Source organism: Bombus huntii, chromosome 3, assembly GCF_024542735.1.
Source record: "Bombus huntii isolate Logan2020A chromosome 3, iyBomHunt1.1, whole genome shotgun sequence".
NCBI lineage: Eukaryota > Metazoa > Arthropoda > Insecta > Hymenoptera > Apidae > Bombus > Bombus huntii.
In genome coordinates, this window is record NC_066240.1 from 2,303,178 (window position 1) to 2,324,098 (window position 20,921).

General features: G+C 29.1%; 6 protein-coding genes across 11 annotated transcripts; 3 read left to right on the forward strand and 3 right to left on the reverse strand.

Moving 5' to 3' along the window:
• Window positions 1-329: 329 nt before the first annotated feature.
• On the forward strand, window positions 330-4,168 carry LOC126863356 (SANT and BTB domain regulator of class switch recombination). Of its 2 annotated transcripts, none has more exons than XM_050613426.1 (9): window positions 330-762; window positions 976-1,690; window positions 1,793-2,173; window positions 2,360-2,626; window positions 2,692-2,986; window positions 3,071-3,299; window positions 3,364-3,637; window positions 3,728-3,909; window positions 3,977-4,168. In XM_050613426.1, the coding sequence occupies exons 1-9, from the start codon at window positions 678-680 to the stop codon at window positions 4,087-4,089; spliced, it is 2,541 nt and encodes an 846-aa protein (XP_050469383.1). In that variant the 5' UTR covers window positions 330-677; the 3' UTR covers window positions 4,090-4,168. The 2 variants fall into 2 exon arrangements, with proteins under 2 accessions (XP_050469383.1, XP_050469382.1); XM_050613425.1 differs by having other exon boundaries at window positions 331-762; window positions 3,974-4,168.
• Window positions 4,169-4,246: 78 nt separating this feature from the next.
• On the reverse strand, window positions 4,247-8,044 carry LOC126863357 (lymphoid-specific helicase-like). Its single transcript, XM_050613427.1, has 7 exons — window positions 7,634-8,044; window positions 6,797-7,161; window positions 6,103-6,692; window positions 5,374-6,023; window positions 4,901-5,295; window positions 4,491-4,749; window positions 4,247-4,384 (listed from the first exon to the last, which is right to left on the reverse strand). Exons 1-7 carry the CDS (start codon window positions 7,692-7,694, stop codon window positions 4,314-4,316), a joined length of 2,391 nt encoding a protein of 796 aa, XP_050469384.1. The 5' UTR covers window positions 7,695-8,044; the 3' UTR covers window positions 4,247-4,313.
• Window positions 8,045-8,240: 196 nt separating this feature from the next.
• LOC126863371 (U5 small nuclear ribonucleoprotein 40 kDa protein) lies at window positions 8,241-12,676 on the forward strand. Of its 4 annotated transcripts, none has more exons than XM_050613464.1 (8): window positions 8,241-8,369; window positions 10,966-11,018; window positions 11,155-11,243; window positions 11,319-11,448; window positions 11,533-11,846; window positions 11,947-12,219; window positions 12,288-12,453; window positions 12,532-12,676. In XM_050613464.1, the coding sequence occupies exons 4-8, from the start codon at window positions 11,355-11,357 to the stop codon at window positions 12,588-12,590; spliced, it is 906 nt and encodes a 301-aa protein (XP_050469421.1). In that variant the 5' UTR covers window positions 8,241-8,369; window positions 10,966-11,018; window positions 11,155-11,243; window positions 11,319-11,354; the 3' UTR covers window positions 12,591-12,676. The 4 variants fall into 4 exon arrangements, with proteins under 4 accessions (XP_050469421.1, XP_050469419.1, XP_050469418.1 ...); XM_050613463.1 differs by having other exon boundaries at window positions 8,362-8,505; window positions 10,033-11,018; XM_050613462.1 differs by having other exon boundaries at window positions 10,966-11,243.
• Window positions 12,677-12,846: 170 nt separating this feature from the next.
• LOC126863377 (serine/threonine-protein kinase RIO3-like) lies at window positions 12,847-14,479 on the forward strand. Of its 2 annotated transcripts, XM_050613473.1 has the most exons (6): window positions 12,847-12,999; window positions 13,350-13,445; window positions 13,525-13,706; window positions 13,773-13,873; window positions 13,956-14,238; window positions 14,306-14,479. In XM_050613473.1, exons 2-5 carry the CDS (start codon window positions 13,351-13,353, stop codon window positions 14,220-14,222), a joined length of 645 nt encoding a protein of 214 aa, XP_050469430.1. In that variant the 5' UTR covers window positions 12,847-12,999; window position 13,350; the 3' UTR covers window positions 14,223-14,238; window positions 14,306-14,479. The 2 variants fall into 2 exon arrangements, with proteins under 2 accessions (XP_050469430.1, XP_050469431.1); XM_050613474.1 differs by lacking the exon at window positions 12,847-12,999 and having other exon boundaries at window positions 13,064-13,445.
• On the reverse strand, window positions 14,306-15,890 carry LOC126863376 (uncharacterized). Its single transcript, XM_050613472.1, has 4 exons — window positions 15,653-15,890; window positions 15,264-15,586; window positions 14,929-15,169; window positions 14,306-14,835 (listed from the first exon to the last, which is right to left on the reverse strand). The coding sequence occupies exons 1-4, from the start codon at window positions 15,721-15,723 to the stop codon at window positions 14,793-14,795; spliced, it is 678 nt and encodes a 225-aa protein (XP_050469429.1). The 5' UTR covers window positions 15,724-15,890; the 3' UTR covers window positions 14,306-14,792.
• Window positions 15,891-16,103: 213 nt separating this feature from the next.
• On the reverse strand, window positions 16,104-20,798 carry LOC126863368 (FAS-associated factor 2). The gene is made up of 8 exons (XM_050613455.1): window positions 20,411-20,798; window positions 20,242-20,322; window positions 19,676-19,901; window positions 19,412-19,598; window positions 19,161-19,334; window positions 18,966-19,061; window positions 18,568-18,880; window positions 16,104-18,493 (listed from the first exon to the last, which is right to left on the reverse strand). The coding sequence occupies exons 1-8, from the start codon at window positions 20,471-20,473 to the stop codon at window positions 18,329-18,331; spliced, it is 1,305 nt and encodes a 434-aa protein (XP_050469412.1). The 5' UTR covers window positions 20,474-20,798; the 3' UTR covers window positions 16,104-18,328.
• Window positions 20,799-20,921: the final 123 nt, after the last annotated feature.

Consider the following 20,921-nt stretch of genomic DNA (forward strand, 5'->3'; position numbering starts at 1 on the left):
AATAGATATCATAAGTATTAATGACTTTTAGCAAAAATAACTAACAACAGATAAAGATAAAATAATTAACGGATTTAACTTTTAGGAAAGATATTAGCTATAACTGTAACTTTATATCGGAACATAAGTTATGTAACTATCTTTTTGGTAATATTTTAATAATATTATTTACATCAAAAAGAAAATTTGACATCACACAAGTATGTATACATATGTAGTATATATATGTATATGTATACACTATCATCATATAGATCAGCTAGCATATATATAATATATGCTAATATAATATAATATAATTTATTATATATATAATAATAAGTGCGGTGGATAAATATATATAATTTAAGATATGATGTTAATTAATTATGAGTTATATTTAAATTCAAATTATTGGAGATATCTACTGTAAATTTTCCAAATAAACAAATTTATATGGAGATACTACTGTTTTGTCAATATTGTCGAATCTACACTAGTTTTCAAGCTACAAATATGAATTTTTTCGTTAAATTAAGAATTGTATTGAAATTAAAAGTTCATATACAAATGACTAATTTGCATATAGCAATTGTTAAATACAGTGATAACTAAAAATTACATTTAAGTAACATATAAATTGTAATTGTAGTAATTGAAATCTGAATTTATTAAATAGAATTTATTAATTAAAAGAAATGGAAATAAATCAGATTAGTAATTTATCTTTGAAAGAGAATATACACAAATTATTAGCGATATGCGGTTCAATAACTAAAGAAGGTATTGATGAACTAATTCATATATTGCACAACTTCAGATCGTTGTATTTGATATTTATCACTTTTCATTTTATCTTTGTTGTCTAATTTTCACAATAAATATTTATTTAAGCTTTATTTAATCAATATAGTTGAAAGAAGAAGTTGAAATTATCATTTATAAATTTATCATACTGTCTTTTTAACATAAAATAACAAGAAATATTTGCTTCAGATTTGTCACAAATATTTTATAAACTTGAGGATTGTAATCAATCAAAGTTGACAATTGGAATGTTTTTTGAATTCATAAAACTTGCATTCCAAGTTAATGACAATTGTGGAAGTTTAACTACAATATTAACCACAGAGAACAAGCTTGATTGGGGCAAGTTAACAAAAATTGATATACATTATAAAATACAGAATTATAATAATACTGATGAAAAGTATATTAATAGTAATGTCATGCAGAAACATAAAAGTATTCATACAGCAGAAGAAATTTCATCTGATACAGATGATAACAATATTAAATACTCTCTACATTGCATTGTGCCTCCAAATATGCAACTTAAAAATAAGCAAACACATACTTATGATCAAAATGTAATATCTGATTTTGAAAGATGCAATCAAATTATGCAAAATTCATTACGAATAGAGGATATGAACATTGGAAGATCTATAGATACAACAGAAAATTTTTTAATTACCTTAATGAAAACAAATCTAAGTGATGTACTGCATGAAGGTTTATTAGATTCAATATTGCCATATATGATTCCAAAACCTACTATTTCACAGCCTATTATTAAAAAATCTATTATAAGTACCGAGGTGAAGAAATGTAATTCATTGACTAATAATATTGAAACCAAGGTACTTACGAATGTCATGCATAAAGAGAAGGAAAAAGATAAAAGTAAATCAAGTAAGAGATCAACTGAGTAAGTGTACCAATAATTAATATCAATCGAAAGTAAATTTAATATTGATGTTGAAAATAATTTTTTATAGAATTAATAACAGTTTATTCTACGCTTGTACAGCAATGAAGTGGAAATTCACGTCTGTGACGAAGAAAAGAACATTAAAAAAAATTTCCATTGTCCTCAAAAGCTTCTTATTCAAAAAATGCGTTATTTTGCTGATGTGACAGCAGGTCAAAAATTAGAGGAAATAGATATATCAGTTCATTGTGATGTTACAATATTTGATTGGCTAATGAGATGGGTGAAAAAAGATATTATAAAAAAATCTGAATGGCCAGTTTTGGAAATTAATAATGTTATTCCAATAATGGTGTCTGCATCATTTTTACAAATGGAACCACTACTAGAAAGCTGCTTACAATATTGTCGTGAAAACATATCTGATATATTGAAAACATCAACAGTTTTAACTGGGTTAGATGATAATCTTTTAATAAGGTAGATGTTTTACTTTTATACAGTTTTAAATATTTTAAATGTTCATTAAGCAAAAAAATTTATTTCTTTATTATTGCAACAAAATGCATAGAAAAAAATATTTATTTATTCAGTATTTGCAAAATTTATACCATTTATTCTTAATTAATTGATAATATATCAAATCCAGTTAATATCTCGTTTCAGATTAGTAGAACAATTTACAAATGAAGATGTTGAAGCATTAAAAGACAAAAAGGATAAAATTCAAAGTAAATTATTTTGTAAATTGATTATGTCTCTTGCCGAGGTAATGCCAGATAATAAGAGGGGACACTATAGTTCTTTAGCTACTTTATTTAAGTGTAGTAAATGTGGGAAAAATATTATTCAATCAGTTTCTAATTATGTACCATGTATTTCAAGTGCAATGAAAATTGACAACCATGGGAATATTCACAGCAAACACATAAGGTACGATTTTAGTATTCAAACTTAGTATCAAGAGATGTATAATTGTAATAAAATTTATATTACAGAGATTTGACATGGACTTTAAATGATTACATTATTAGTCTTCGAACAGAGTTACGTTCTTGGCGTAAAGTTTATTGGAGGCTATGGGGAGATTGTCACTTTTTATTTTGTACACAGTGTAATATATATTTTCCAATCCATCACTTTGAGTGGTGCTGCTATCATACAGAATTTCCACAGTTTTTTATTAATGAACAACAACGGCCTATACCATTTCCTCTGGGCAGATATCCATGCTGTAGTCAACGGGCATATAAGTTTGGAGTATTACCAAATCATGAAGGTTGTAGGTATAGGGTATGCATTTGTTAATATCACTTCTAAATTTTGAAAGTTTCCAAAAATATGAACTTCATAACTACTGTGTTGTTTCTTCCTTAGGAACATATTCCAGATATTAAGACTCAAACAGACATAAGTGTATTGAATATTTTTACAGTACATAGGGAAGTAATAGTTATGAAACCACCGCAATTGTTTTTCCCAGAAAAGATTACTAGATTAGTAGCTCGTGATGCATCACTTCAACCAGGAAAATTAATATGTAAAGATGTAATGTGGTGGCTTGGTATAGAACTTATACCACAGCGACCAAGACTTGGACTTTTAGGTAAATTAACATATTTTAATGCTTATAAGTAATGATAATAATGGTATATTTTCTAAATATTTAGGAAAAATTTGGAGCGGGTCAGGATTCCGACGAATATCTCAAATGCATGATTTACAAAAATCATCACAAAAGATTCGTCAGCAAGTTTCTATTACAACTGATACTTCATCGATTACATCTTCGACAACAGATAGCGATATGGATGATGGTATTACAACTTATGAATATAGTAGTATTGATGAAGAATCAAATCATAGTGAAGAATCTCATGCACGGTCTTCATTAAAATTAAAAAGTAAAATAAAAAAGAAATCAAGAAATGACATCATGTGGAGGTGATTAATGTCATATGAAAGAAATTTATATTATGATATTGTTTTAAAGTGACAAAATTATTCATGCTTACTGATATAAGATAATTTTAGAAATAATGGTCGCTCGTGGAGTGGTAATCTAAATGTAAGACACAATCAAGATAATCAAAGAGATTTTGAAGAGAATGCAGCTTTACAAATGATAACGCTACTAACAAAGAGAGTATCTGTAGATTCTTCTTCGCTATTAAAATCATCTACTAAACATAATCGGATAAAAAAACAATTAAATGGTACATTTATTACATATTATATTTTTAGAAAATATACAGTTTTTATAAATAATATTATTCAAAGCAGGAGGAATTTATACAAGATTGGAAGCAGAACTTCGTGATCAACTAAATCAATCTTATAAAAATAAAAATATAACTGGGAAGTATTTTCTACGTACGAAATTAAATAAATCATAAGTATATCAGACTAGTATAACTGTTACTGACTGTTTTGTATGTTGAACTCTTTCATAAAATAAAATATTTTTTTACTTTTTGTTTAAACATCATTAAATAAACCTTAGTATTATATGACAAATGATACAAAAATAAATATTATATAGTAACTAAAAATAATATGAAACTAAAACAAACTTATATATTTATACTGTATTATCCATTCAAGAAAGAAGTTGAGGCATTTAAGTTTCTCCTTGTTTTTTGTATAAGTCACTCCTATCTAATAGGTTGTTAAGTTCTTCCTCCGTAAAGACTGTATTGAAAATCATTAAAAATGATTAAAAATTATACAAAATTACTTATGATTATAAAAATTACGAAATGTGGGTATTAAAATTATGTACATTTCAATAATTTACCTTCATTTTCAGATGCAACTATTTGACATTCTTTTGATCCTAAAAGTTTTTGTAACTTCAGTAAATCTGCTTTGTTATTCACATTTATCGACTGAATGTGTTTGGAGATTACTACTTTCTCTAGAAGGCGTTTTGCATCAGCGCGATTAATAATTGCTTCATCAATAGTTCCTTTGGTACATAATTTATATATTACTACTGGACGTGTTTGACCTATTCTATGGCAACGTGCCATAGCTTGTATATCCGCTTGAGGATTCTGCAAATGTATCAAATTGCTTTTAATTAACAATGTGATATCAGGATTTTTATACTTATCATTATAGGTAATAATAATAAGAAATTAGTATCAGTTAGTATTGGAAGTTACAATTTCTATAATAAAAGTAATAAAACAAACAACAATGTACCCAATCACAATCATATATGATAACAGTATCTGCCCCAACAAGATTTAATCCAATGCCACCTGCTCTTGTAGATATAAGGAATAGAAATATTTCAGGATTTGTATTGAAATTGTGAATATTTTCCTTTCGATCCACAAGCTTAGTAGAGCCATCTAATCTGACATATTTGTAATCACGTAATGAAAGATAATCTTCTATAACATCTAATATCATTGTCATGGTGGAAAATAATAAAACTTTGTGCCCATGTTTTTTAAGTCTTGCAAGCATTGCATCTAATACTAAAAGCTTACCAGATGATCTAACTAATTCTTCATTTATTTGTGGCAAGAAATCTGGACCTAATGGGCAATGTATTAAATATGGGTGATTTACTATCTTTTTGTACAAACTAACTGAAACAATGAAGAGATAAACATAAGAATAAAATATTTGAATGGTTAATATATATTCTACACTAAATAATAACTTACTATGTCTAGTCTGAACATTAATTAAGAAGTCTTTATTACGCTCTGTAACATCAGTGTATTTTTTCCACATTAATAAATTTTCTTCATTTCCAGATTTTACATTTATCCAAGTTTCACTGTCTCCACTATCATCAATTTGTTGAAGTGAACTATTTGATGAGACGTCATTATCAAGATATGTACTCATAATATTATTCATATTTCTTAAGGCACATTTTCTTTTTGGTCTTTTACCATCTTCTGTGTATATAATCGGTTCTTCCTCGATCTTGCTTAATTGATCTATATCATGATTTAATACTGCTTTATATAAACTATGCTGTAATTCTGTCAGAGGGGCATAAACAACTAATTCCTTTTTTGGCGGTATGTCCAAACAAACCTCGCTCTTTTCACGTCTCAACAGAAATGGTTGTAATATCTCACGTAATGATGACAGTACTCGTTTTTCTTCTTCTAACTTTAAGAATTTTTTTGCTCCTTCATCACCCTGATGTTTTTTTGCATCAAACCATGATTCAAAAACAGCTAAATCATCAAAAATTTCTGGTAACAAAAAATTTAACAATGACCACAGTTCTGCTAAATTATTTTGTAGTGGTGTGCCTGTTAATAAAAGTCTGTTCATGGATTTACAAGCCTTTAAAATCCTATAAAATAGTAATGAATTATATTATTTACAATTCAATGTTTATGATATAAATAAGTAGTTGAATTTTAACAACATACTTTATAAGTTGACATTCATGATTTTTAATTCTGTGTCCTTCATCTATGATTATATATCTCCAGCTCAAAGATTTAATAAAACTGCTTTCAAGTAATGGCACTTCGAAAGATGTAAGTACAATTGGGAATGTACTATAAGTTTCTGTAATCTTATATTTATGTTTAATTTTGCTCCTTAGTATTAATTTTTCCTCTGGTGTTCCATGAAATAACACAATGGGCAAGTTTGGTGCAAATTTTTCAAATTCTAACATCCAATTTGGTAGAGTTGAGAGAGGAGCAACTAATAAATACGGTCCACCTTGCCGTTTTTCAATGAGATGACACAGTAAGGCTATGACTTGAACTGTTTTCCCAAGTCCCATTTCATCAGCTAAAATTCCATTTATACCATTTTCATAAAGAACTTTTAGCCATTGGAGTCCTTCCTTCTGATAGTCTCGTAACTCTCCTTTAAAATATCTTGGTGTTTCAATAATAACATTGTTGCTATTCTCTGTTTCACCCTTAAAATCATTTTTTAATTCATTTTCAATTTCATCTTCACTTAAATTTAACTTGTTTTTATTTATATGTATTTTCCTTTGTACCTAGAAATTACATATATAACAGTAAAGAAAACATTAACAAATCATAAAATGTGTATAAAAATTATAATTATCATATAATTATAAGTACTACTACGTTTATTTACATCTTTAGATATATATTTTTGTGTATTATTATTTTTTTTTTTTCCTTTGTCATATGGCGCTATGTTTTCATTTGCATACTGTATTTTCTTTCCATCCCTTTTTGTGGATTTGTTAGATTTACTAGCATTTTTCTCCAAACTTTCGTCAATTTTACTAACAATAAATGAAGCATAAAATTTACTTCTACTTAACAAATGCATTAATCGTTTATATTGTTGTTCTTGAATTTGTTGATTATATTCTTCCTCAGCTAATTGTTTGTTTTCTGCTTTTTCCTGTCGTTTTCTTTTCTTTTGATTTATTTTAGATTCTTCCAGTGGTTCATTGTTAAATTTGACATTGTCTACAATGCTTCTAGAATTGCCTTTCCATATATAAGAAATAAGAATAATATAAATATGACAATAATATAATATGACAAAAATATTAAATAAACATAAAAAATTAATATCCGCTTTTTTTAATATCATAAGAATTATGATACATATTGATTAAATTCTTGTTTTAGAGAAAAATATTATTTTTCACAATTACTTAACAAAATTTCAATTTCAAGTCATTTTAAAAAGTAATAAATGAAAAAAATAAGGAGTAAACCAACAATAAAATATAACAGAATAATTTTAAATATTTGACTTTTCAATAGAAAGAAATATTAAATTTATATTACATGTTGCGTTTAAAATGAGATCGCTAATTGTTTCACATAAATAAAATTTATATTAGAAATATTGAAAAGTTGATGTAAATCTTGTTATTGAAAGAAATAGTGATGTATGTAACAACTTTCTTTTATTTTCATAACAATTTGTATAATTTTAATAAGAGAGTTTTACCTGTAACTAAACTCGTATTGCTAGAAATAAGAATTTTTGTGCCACAATTATTACTTTCCATTTCGAGAAGTGATTAAAAGTAACTTTTAATATTTATTTGTTAAAAAACAACTTCAAATCAAGGAGAAAACGAATTTAATAAAATATATGAATATCTCACGTGCTGAGAAACTCCCGCTAAATTTGACTACACATACGAATATATAACTATCTTTTGCGTGGTTAGATTCGTAATAATTGGCAGAGAATGGCGTTGCGATCGCCCAACTACAGCTTCGGGCTTTGCATTGAGCCGTTTCTATGAGCCAATCTTAGCTCACGCACTGGCGAAGTTATAGCTGGTTTACCGTCTTGGATTTGGTCATTGTTGAGTTGATGAGATATGAATTAATCGGTGCAAAAGAATGAATAACTATCATGGACGTGGGAATATAGGTTGTAGTCAAGATTATATATAGAGGTCACTATATTCATATAGCGAAACCTAGGGAAAACTGTCCAAAAATCAAGTCGTGACTACCACCATATAAATAGATCTCCAGACTCGCTAGGGAAAATCGTCCGAAAATTGAGTCGTGACTAGTTGTGAAAAATGTATTCTCCGCATGCGTGATCAGAGAGGAAATGAGAGTGGATTATGGACCTGGTTGTTCCCGGACTAGTGCTGCACCATACGACCAAATGCTGAATTTAACTAAGATTAGCAGATACAAGAACTTATACATCGAAGCTTAAAGTCAGGGATCTGCCCTGTTTGGTTACACACTAGAATAGACAAGAATCTACTAAGTTCCACACTACAAGAACCTATTTAATTTTACGGTTCTATGGAAAAGTATGAGAATGACAAAATCGCGCAACAATAACACATTGTAAGTTGCCTAAGAAAGAGAAATTAATAGTTTACTACATTTTTTTTTGGAGGAGATAAAAGAATATTCCCTTTCAAACGATTATGGATTAGTGGAATGATGCAATAATTTTAATACACCATTTAGATTTAACATTAATCTTTGGTACTTGGCGTGTTAATTGTACTGGCATGAATATTTTTCATCGTCGCATAAAATCATATATTCTTTTTCTTTAGTACGATGATGCTCGTTGAAATGAATTAAACGATTTTACATATAAGGCCATTTGTTGTTGTAAAATGTTATAATGCTTTTTTAGCATTTTCTGATAGCTCTCATGAATAGAGAAGAATAGAGACGACATATGGAAGTTTCCAATTTAGGAATCCATTGGCTCAAAAGTCTTGCGTTTTTAAAGTTTGGTACTTTTAGACTACTGCATAGCTTACTTTAACGTGACAGCCATTTAAACAGTAAATTTTATTATTTATTTAAACACATATTGTGTTCAGAATAACGTAATATCGCTTTATCATCAATATATAAATCGATTTGTCAAATAACGTTTTGAATAATAGTTATACGTGGCGCATCTAATATTACTTGTATTTTTCTATCTCCATAAGACAATATTCAATTACACTCATAGTACCAACAAAGACGAACAACGTATAAGAAAAAAAGTCATGTGGAATAGGCCAGATAATTTAATAAAAAAATATCAAACTTTAACAATGTGCAAATTTTGAACCAGTGCAATGAATTCTTGGATTTCAAATCGTAATTTCTATAATCAAAGTCGTTATATCTCTCCTTCATTTATCGAATTACACACTCGTGCACTCTTCCCCACTACGGAGGTTCCCGTAATGCACCGAGAAGCTCGATAGTCTGCCGCAATCGAGTGGTATAATATAATCCAATATCAGATATCGCCGAGACAATGTATCTAGGTACTAATTTAAAAGTGAAACTTTTTATTTTTGGTCTTTTTAAGATTAAACTTTTACTAATGTATTTGTGAGATCTTTCTGACTAAAATAAGTAAACAAATATACTCCAAATTATATCGTGTTTTGTGTCATTTTAATTACAAAAATGTAAGAAACATGTTGGTAAATGTTTCATTTATCACGAAGCAAAAATAAGAAAGTTTGAGTTTTGAGTCTCAGCTTATCGCGGGCTTTTAATATTTGTCGTGTGTTTAATATGTTTAATATTTGATCGTTTAGATTCTCAGTCTATCCTTTTCTTTCACTCGCATTGTTCTTTTCTACTTTCGACGCGTCTAAGATCTCAGCTTCGAGAAATAGAATCGTTTCTACATTTCCATTATTGTAATACATGGATCCCGATTTTTGTGCAATTATCAAATGTTTCCTGTATTGTCAAAAGACGCAATAATAATTGAGGAAGAAATTGTGCCTGGAGACAAAGTTCAGCTATTTTTTCAATTAAAATATGCTCATAATAGGGGCATTTTAGCATTTTGATGATATCTTAGGATTTATAATAAAACAATTACATAGCTTTTTTTTATTGAAGTGCGGCACGTCATAGGCGAAAGATTGACCCCTTCGGCGATTGTAGAAGCGATGTTGAGCGGGCCACAGGAATACGAGGCTGTCCGCCTCTTCTGCGAGCGAGTTATGCTCGCAAAGGAGCGAGCAGAAAGGGAGAGAAAGAAAAACTCTCACCCTTGTAGGATAAGGCGATGGAGGGGGATGGCGGTCAGGCGGCCTAGACCGCTTCATCGCCGCCCCAACGGACCACGACTAGAAGGGAGGATAACGCTAGAGGCAATGGCCCCCCTAACGCCAAATTCAACAGTCAGAGAATTATTAGGCCTGGCTCGAACAAGAGGACGCGAGAAGGAGGTGCAACAAAAGATAATTCATAAGAGGTTCCTGGAGCACTCCTGTCATACGCGTAGGATGGTCATCGTGGAGTTTTAGTTGGTAGGAGTCCGACACTACTCTGCTGTTATCGGTTATTAGCAGCAGCGGTGTGTCCATGAGGATTTCTCCCTTGCAAAAAAAGAAAAAAGATTCAAAATCGATATATCTTGCCTCCATTTGTCGAATACAGGAAACATTCGATAATTGTACAAAAAGATCCTCTGCATAATTGCACACTTAAGCACTCACTCATACTACGGCGGGAGAGGGGGTTCTTCTAACGCACCAAGAAGCTCGATCAGATAGTGTAACATGATCCAATATCAGATATCGCTGAAACAATGTATCTGGGTATTAATTTATAAGTGAAACCTCTTTTATTTTTTACTTTTCTAAAACTGAACTTTTACTAACGTAAATCATTATTGCGTGATTTTGTCATTCTCATACTTGTCTATTTCAAATAGAAAAGTAGATATGAACATTTCCGTGGTACTGTACAACAGGTTCAAGGACAAATTGGTTCTTATAACGTGGAACTCAATGGGTTCTTGTATATGCTAACTTTAATTAACTTCAGCATTTAGCCGCATGGTGCAGCACCTGTTTTGTGAAATAGCTAGAACTACGGGCGTGAGTAGTTTTATTTCCTCGCTGCTATCAGCTAGCTGGTTTATGCTTTTATCTGTCATAAACGTATTTGTAAAGTATCGTGATTATAATTAATAACCAAAATTATTCATTATGCCAATTTTGGATAAACGTAAAGGAGATGATATCTTAGCATTAGTTCCTGCCTCAAAACGTACCAAAAATGAGGTAGTCTTTAGTAGTAGAGAAAAAGCAGTTGTACAAAATGTAAGTTAAACTAACGTTATTCATCTTATAATTGTTGAATAAAGCTTTGAAATAATAATTTATTTTTTTCTTCAGGGTCCACCTAGAACATCTTCTCTATTTGCACCTATTATGCTCCTTGAAGGACATCAAGGAGATATATTTTCTCTTGAATTTCATCCAGAGGGTCAATATCTTGCTTCCACAGGCTTTGATAGACAAATTTGTATGTTATCAATGATTTAAAAAACTGTGAATGCATTACATATACTTTATAGTAGATGCAAATATAATATATATATACTTATAGTTATTTGGAATGTCTATGGGGAATGTGAAAATATTTCTGTATTAACTGGACATAGTGGAGCGATTATGGAATTACACTTTAGTCCTGATGGCAATCATTTATATACAGCTAGTACAGACATGACATTAGGTTTATGGGACATAGCTGCTGGAACTAGAATAAAAAAGCTCAAAGGTCATACTTCCTTTGTAAACTCTGTGTCTGGAGCAAGAAGAGGCCTTACACAACTTTGTTCAGGTAGCGATGATAGCACAATACGTGTTTGGGATCCCAGAAAAAGAGGACAGTGTTATACCCTAAATAATACATATCAGGTAATACCTTTCTCATAATGATTTTTGATTTTTTGAATTCATTATTTATCAGGCTTTGGCATTTTCTATTCTCTTTCTCTTTTTTTTTATTTTAATGTAGGTTACTGCTGTAACATTTAATGATACAGCAGAACAAGTAATAAGTGGAGGAATAGATAATGATATAAAAGTATGGGATTTAAGAAAAAATTCTATTCTTTATAAACTAAAAGGACATTCTGATACTATAACTGGATTAAGTCTTAGTCCGGATGGTTCTTATATATTATCAAATGCTGTAGATAACACATTAAGAATTTGGGATGTAAGACCATTTGCTCCTTACGAACGTTGTGTAAAAATTATTTCTGGACATCAGCATAATTTTGAAAAGGTGGGTTTTTAATTTTTGATACATATATTATTAAGATTTTATGATTCTATTTATTTAAATGATTGCAGAATCTTCTGAGATGTGCATGGTCTCCAGATGGTAGTAAAGTATCAGCTGGATCATCAGATAGATTTCATTATATTTGGGATACTACAAGTCGTAGGATATTATACAAATTACCTGGTCATAATGGTTCCGTCAATGATATTGACTTTCATCCAAAAGAACCAATTGGTAATACATATAAAATTATAAAATGCTGTAATGATTAGTCTATCATAATAATTTTAAATGTCTTTTTCTTACTTTTAGTTTGCTCTGGGTCCAGTGATAAACAAATATACCTGGGAGAAATTGAAGCTGCACAATAAGGAAATTAAAATTGATTTTCACTTGATTTTTAAATTTAGATATCTATATAAAATAAAATGTGTAATAATATTACATGTATAGATCATTTTGTATTCTCATTTTATACCTTTCTATGTATACTTGTTCTATTATCAAAAGAAAGTATTCAAAAAAATATTTTGGTCAGTAAATAAAAAATTTCAAAAATAAAAGGAAATGTAACTATATATAAAGTTATTTTTAAACAAATTTTTTATTGAATACATCGCTAACTTAAATTCCCACTCTAACTGTAATCTATTTCAAACACCCTTATCGATTCACTTTGGCTTAACTTCACGCGATATATTTTAGTGCACTAGGCGTTTCTAATTCTTCATTCGTTTATTTTTCATCGTCTTCCACATTTTTATTTATTCTAATTTTAAGGTAAGTACGCACTCTCTTCTTAATTTTCTTGTGTAACAAATATTTTTAATTTTATGTTAAAACAATCGAAATTATTTTATGGTACGATTTGTCAAACAAGTATTGCAAACTATTGAGAAAGACTCTTCTACGAAATGGCTATCTCCACGTATGAATCACAGCGGAATCAAACAATTACAAAATTTAGTTAAATAACGAAGTTTGATATATTTTTTCTTTTGTATTAGTCCAATTTTTCATATTAGATAACTTAACCATTGTTTACGTTATATCAGTAAAAACATAGAGTAAAATTATATCCGTGATACATTTATTTTTCAAGATTTGTAATTTAATTTATTATTTATAAGAATGTCAACTCCATGGGCGAAAATTCAGCCAGTAGAAGGCCCTGTCAATTTATTAGAGATTACTTCGGAACAACTTGCAAAGAGCTTGCAAGAAAAGTAAGTAATAAGTAATTTCTTATATTTTTATTATAGTTTGTCAGTAAAAGTATAAAAATATGCATTTTTCTTCTAATAGAGAATTGAAAAAGAGTCGCATTCAGACAGTAGATAATGTAAACATTGAGAATTATACAATATGTGAAACAAATGATACAGAAAATGATGAAGTGATTGCACATATGTTGCAAGATCAATTTAACAAAGAATATAATCTAATGTTAAAACATACAGAGAAAAAGTTAAATCGCGATTCTAAAGGTAAGATATTCTTTTTAATAAATCTTATTTAAAATTTTTTTATTTTTGTCACCATATATTTTATAGTTAATATAACTTATACGAACTATCGAACTTCTCTATGTGAGGACCAGGATGAGCAAGACACAGACAGTGAAGATACAACTAAAGATTTTGATAGATTTGTGGTAAATATTTTATAACATAATATTCTATCCAAAATTCTTTATAAAAAAGTTGAATATTTAATACATATCTACTGTTTAATAGAGCATAGAAAAAGAATATGCTTCTATACCACGTTGTGGGTATAGAAAAATGGGTGGTGAAGGATCCCAAATTGTAACAAAACATGATATGTTAATGACATCAAGAATAAATGCCTGCAGAGTTTTACAATTCCCACCAGGTATTCATACAGGGGACACAGGAGGATTTGATGTCAAATTAAACAATAAAGTGTTCAATAGTTTAAGAGCTCATAGTAATGCTCAGAGTTCAAGACAGAAAGCAAAAGCACGACCACATACAAAATAAACTAACTATATATCTTGTAAGTGTAAATATATTATAATAATATATTTAAATTTGAATTCACGATACTATTTATTATTGTACAGGCTTTCTCTCATTATGTGCAAACGCGTACTGCTTAATTGTATCAGAAATGGATTGGTCTTAGAAACATTTAAAACATAATTATTTTTGACATTAAACACTTTATTAAATGTTGTAATGATATCAATATTACTATATTGTAATACAAATAAATGAACTTATTAATTGCTAATTAATTATTTTAAGTCTGTGTCTATGACCTTCATTACCCTACATTCCTGTTACTAAACTTGCTTCTTTTTTATTATTCTGTGTTCCTGTTTCATTTGGGAACCTTGATCAACTCACAAATGGTTGTGACAGATTCTTTCTTCCAATTTACGCCAATTATGCTCGAAACCGGGAAACAGGAATAAGAATTTAAAATATTAATTTTTTATAAAAATAGTAATAAAATTGTATTTTTTTCTATGGTATAATTTTATTTTTGACGCGTATTACATTTTAACATTTAATTGTTAAATTTAGATCATTTATCGATGTTATCTTTCAATCCAGTTTTTTTTCCGACGATGATGGAAGGTATTCCTTTCTATGAACAAAATTGTGAAAATTCGTTTATTAATGACTTCATAATTAACATACTAAATGATAAATCGCAACTATATTAATATGAATATCTCACATTTCAATCGGTAACGGTTCATTGAACTTGCTATTATCGCTGTCAAGTAATTTCTGTGTCGCTTCACATTCCTTCTGACCTTCCTTCAAGATCAGATTATATATTTGTTTATTTAATCGAGAAGACGGATAGTTGGACTTTTCAACGGAATTCTTCAATGTTTCTAATATATTCTCCTTCCCTTCTTGTTTGCTCGTTCGTGTAATATTATCATACGTTACTCCTAATTGATGTGTTTTGGCTATAAAATATGAATAATTCTGTTAATTACTTTTTTCTCTCTTTATTTATTTATTTACCCTTTATATATATAAAGAATTCAATATTCGTTATACCACGTAATCCAAGATCTTTGTTCCTTTCCTCTGATATTATATCTTCAAAAGAATATCGTGGTGGATTCAAGTTCTTCGACTTGTTTCCAATTTCTTCCAAAAAGGCATCCGGTAATCTTTCATTATTGTTAACTACTGTTTTTTGTGCCAATAGTTCGTCATACTCTACTCTATCTATATCACTAACTACAGCCATAGGACTTTCACTTGTCAAATTACTTTCCGAATCTCTATTATTTAATGACGCTTGGATCGCGGTTCTGTATATCAATCCATTATACAAGGTCAACGAACACCGCATCGATGATCGTAACCAATTATCTCTAAATTAGAAACACATTTGATTAGAAAAAATTACTTGAAATGCAACTCACAGTGATTTCACTTACAGGCGCTTGATGTGCAAGAGTCCAAAAATAAAAACTAACGTAGCCACTGGAGCTACTAAATAAATAAACATTTTTAATATGTTTATAAGAAGTGTGACGTTTCAGTGGATCATTTTATCAGTTGACTATAGTTTTTGACAAAAGACGCTCGATTTAGCCTACTAAGATCTATTGCATGAATCCAAAACAAGATAACAAAGCAAAAGTTATATTATTTCTTCTTAGTATTATAGCAATGAAGAAGCAACGCAAAAAGTTTCTATAGATGCCAAACGAATTTACTTGTTAATTAATTGTTTTTAATTACAGGATGTAATTCAGCAGGAAATTTAATCCAAAAATCATCTAAATCCTTAGGATATTTAACGAATTCGCATTTATCATATTTAAATTTATTCACATTTAAAATTCACAATATTCACAAATGAAGAAACTCCTCTGAAACATCGTATTCATAAAGACATTATTCCCATTTTTTATTTTTGTCCCTTTTTTCATGATACAATTATTCCATATTTTATGTAAAATAATGATATGGAAGTTCTGATATCTATAAAAATAATTGTCTAGCAAATTGTTCAACTGTATTATCAACCATTTTCGGAGTATTTATCTCAGAAAAAACAACAATGAAATTAGAATTTAATATGTTCGAAAATATATTAATGATAACGAAATGTTTTTGTAGACTATCATATACATATGTAGATACATTCAAATACGTTGGAAATTTGTTTTTATAAACTTATATATAATTACATATTTTGTTATAGTCTTAGCCCTTGTATCTTTTCATACTGTAAAAACTTTTTTATTTTATTATGAAGCCATTTGCAACATATTTATTTTAATTATTTGTTCCAAGTAACCACTCAATTCATTTTATTTAGCAGGTGTATCTACATCTGATGCTTGATATTGACATAAATAGGTATATTATACAAATACATAATATTCAATTAAAATAGTTAGGATGTTTTAAATACTTAATAATAATATTAAAAATGCAATAAACTATGTAATAAAATGTCCACAAACGAAAAATATATATTCTCAAACATGTTTATTTAAGCATTGCATAGTAACAAAGAAACAGCAATATCCAGCATCAGACAGTAGCTGGGATTAAATGGACTGTCATTTACGTATATACAGAAGAGTATCTAAAGGAAAATAAAGACGTATCAAAACTAGATCACAAAATGTGTATACAAAAGTTTACATTTAATGATTAACGATCTGATGCATTGCACAAATTGCTGTATTCATTTTATCAAATGATTTATATATGCATATGTATATATATGTGTATATTTATGTATGTATAAATGCTATAGATTGCTCTTGAATATTGTATATTCTTCTATAGAACATTTAGAAGAAGCAATACAAAGTTGTATGTTTATTTTTGTTCGGTTGTTTCTTTACAGAAAAAAGCACAGCATAAAAAATAATTAATTTGCGAACATTTCAAGTGAATACTTTAAAAATTATAGATATTTGATTTCCAATATCCAACATTTATAAACCAATAACACATGCTAAACAATTTCCTTACAACCCACAAGTAAAGCGACAAAAATTATTTGAACTTACGATAACAAGCAATTTTTCTTAAGATATTCTTTAAAATATGTAAAATAACATTTAATTTAGTCTTTAGTCATAGAAGAGAGAAAGACATCTCTTAATACGAAGGAAAAGAAGCTACCGCTGCGTGCACACTCATAAAATTGTGATAAAAAAAAGAATACGATTACTTTCTAATCTAAGATAAACTATTTTCGATTAACTTTTTTTCTTTTTTCTGATACAGAAACTTGTATCGAGTAGAATTGCATGTGATCAATAAATCTATTGCGTTTTTTCATTGTATCTAATAGCATTTTTAATAAGACTGACCAAAATTACGGAGACGGTAAAATGCAAAAGGAACCACACTTGCTAGAAACTGTTTTATCAATTATACTTAAAGTACAGATTTAAAACAATGCAATATTATAATAATGTAACTTCAACTTTCATAAAATTGTGAAGTATATATACATATGTATTAAATCTGCGCTTTAACTATAATATTTACATGGTTTGTTCTTTTATTTTATAAATTACTTACATTTCTTAGTCAGCTTATTAAAAGATTTAAGCTAAAATGTATTAAGACAAATATAATAAATGTTTGGTGTACAGCTTTTGTGAAGTGTCGTATTATAGATATATATATACCGTATATATGTATACCGTAGATATATATATATAAATTGCTTTTTTAGTTTTTACAACAAGATCTGTTGTTTTCAATTTAATGTATACTTTAGGGAGCGTATTGTTCGTAGTACATGATAAATGTACTCATAGTTGATACGATAGTTCTATGCAGAAAATGCAGCATAATTAACCATTCTTTGATTTGTTTTTCCAATATATTTTTTAAGTCTGCTGTAAAACTGCATTCCTGACAGAAGTGTACGCTTCACATAAAATACTCAAATGTATCAAATATATATATATATATCTATATATATATATTTATATGTATGTATATATATATCTTTAGATATATATATATATTATTATTGTTATTATCTTTTGATAAATGTCTCTTACGACAGTATCATTTTTTCCTTGGAATGATACTTAAACACAAAGAATGCAGTACTGAAATATCAATAGAGGTTAATCATCTAAATCATTAACATGGAGGACTTCTCTGTGTGTTAAACCAGCGTCTGATAATGTTAAAATTTCTCTACATGGATATAAAATTCTCTTCGGGAAACTAGTAGTTATTTCAAAACTCACTGGAGAATCCGGCTGACTAAATATCCAATGATATACATCCTAGAAAAGAAAATAATTTGTTTAAAACATTGAAATTAAGCAACAAAGAAAAAGTTAAAAAATAAATAACACACTTCTAACGTGTCAGACATTAGAAAACGTCTTTTCATTGTCCTTTCTCCAAGCTTAATTTGAAGATGACATGCATTAGGATCAGTAGGCTCTGGCTCGAGGGGCACTTTACAAACTGTAAGTTCTTTCTCACGGCGAATACGTTGAATTTCCATTTCTTGTGCATTTAGTTGTTCTTTTTCTCTAGCCTCTCGTTCCTCGCGTGCTCTTCGTTCCTCTTCTCTCCTCCGATCCTTCTCTTGGTCCGCACGTAGCGATTCCTCATATGCTTGATCTTGTTGTTGACGTAAAGATTGCGCCGCACTACGCTCCGCCCTATAGTAAGGTAGATTAAACAATATTTCACCTAAATAAAATTAAAATTTTAGCTTAATTTTACAGATATTTATATTTTTTCTACCTTTCTTGACGAGCTTGTATTAAATTAATTTCGTTGTGATCTATAAATGTTTGTAATCGAGATATTAATTCAGAAGGTGATGGTGTACCTTCCATCCTGTAAAATAAATATAATTTTCGGCAGTGTTACATTCATTATTTTAAGAATTACACATGAAAGATTAAGGTATATACATATGCAAATTATTTTACGTACCGACCAACTATTGTCATTCTATTATCTCTTAAAACAATAATAGCCAGGAAAGGATAAGAGCCAGATTTAAGAGCTTCTGCTACTTTATAACCTTCACCTGATTTCACATTACATGCCCAAAATAAGGTGTGTGTATTTACGTATTGAACAACTTCTACATTACCTAATGTGTTCCTGTTAATAAAGATTTAATTCTGTTATTTACTTCTCTACAAAATTTTCGGCAATTAGTGCATGATTTATAAGATTACCTGCACCACTGATCAACATTTTGTGCTTCATCTTTATGCAAATATACTAACAAAAACCTTAATTCTTGTTTTGCATCAGAAAGAGCTTGGCTGTAAGAGCCTTGATAAAAAACAGGATGACTGTTACCATAAGATTCCTCATAAGATCGAATGAAATTAATCACATCTTCCACAGGATCAGAAGATACTTGAAATGCAATCAATATGTTAATTTTTCTTGTAGAATCTTTCTCTAAAATTAATTATTATAAAAATACAACATACCAGGTCTGACATTTCTTCTAAATATTGACAGAAGTAGTTGTAGGATGCTAATGACCCTTTCATAACACAATGAAAAGATATACCATAAATAACTACCCCTGCCACTAGGACTTCCAGAATAATGAAAATATATTCTAGAACTGCTATCATCAACAACTTGTGGTGGTCTTGATCTTGAATCCTGTGCATACATTGATGGTCTTCCTTCATACAAATTTAGTTGTTCCTAAATAAAAAGAATAAGGACATTTTAGTTATAACACAATTTATGCTTAAATCTACTTGTGTCAATAATTAAGAGAATAATTAATAAACATCAAAGTATTCAGATGAACAAGATAAATATATAAAATTATTTAAGGATTTTTATCAATCTTTAAGATATCATAAATACTTCTATGACACAATTGATCTATATGTGATATAATAATACAGTTTCTTTGTAATTTTTACAAAACAATCGAATTTATGTGTCAATTTCTTTATGCAATCTTATCCTTATAAAAGTATAAAACTTTTTGCTGCAGTTAAAGATATTTAAACAATATACAGCAACAGAAATTCACCTGAACTGCAACCTCCAAATTCCAATTATGCCTCTGTAAGACGTCTCTGCAAATTGATAGATCCTCGATACCTGTTAAATCCTGAAATCATCTCAATATTGTTACTCTATAATGACACCAGAAAATGAATTTAAAATTGTATAGTGCAGCATGTAATACAATGAATCACCTGAAACTGTAGGATCTTCTCAGTCTGATCACTACTAAATCCGTTTAACGCGAAATCTGCCATATCAATGTTATTTTGTCTTCAAAAGACTAGAAAATCCTTGACGATCGTTCAGTTATGCGACTCCACAGAATGATTCTGAATTCATCAGCTAATAGAAAAACCAGGCACTCGAACAAAATTACGATCAAACTGCGCAAGCATTTGGAGTGTGATACCGAGAAAGATTAACCTCTAGTGTACACGGCCTCTAGTTTATGGACCTCCATTCATTATCATTACGACACGTTTTGTCTCGTCGCTCTGTTCTATACTCAATGTTTTCGGTGTCATGACTTTTTTTTTACGATAATTTACAGTTTCAAGGTTCTATTTCATGCGACACGATTTTAAGTGACGTCAGCTGCATGCATTGGTGAAACGACAGTCAACACTCTTTCTGTGTTGCCATTGGTAGAGTGTTATTTCAGCTAGCAACCAATACTGTGTACCGTAATTAACTTATCGTATA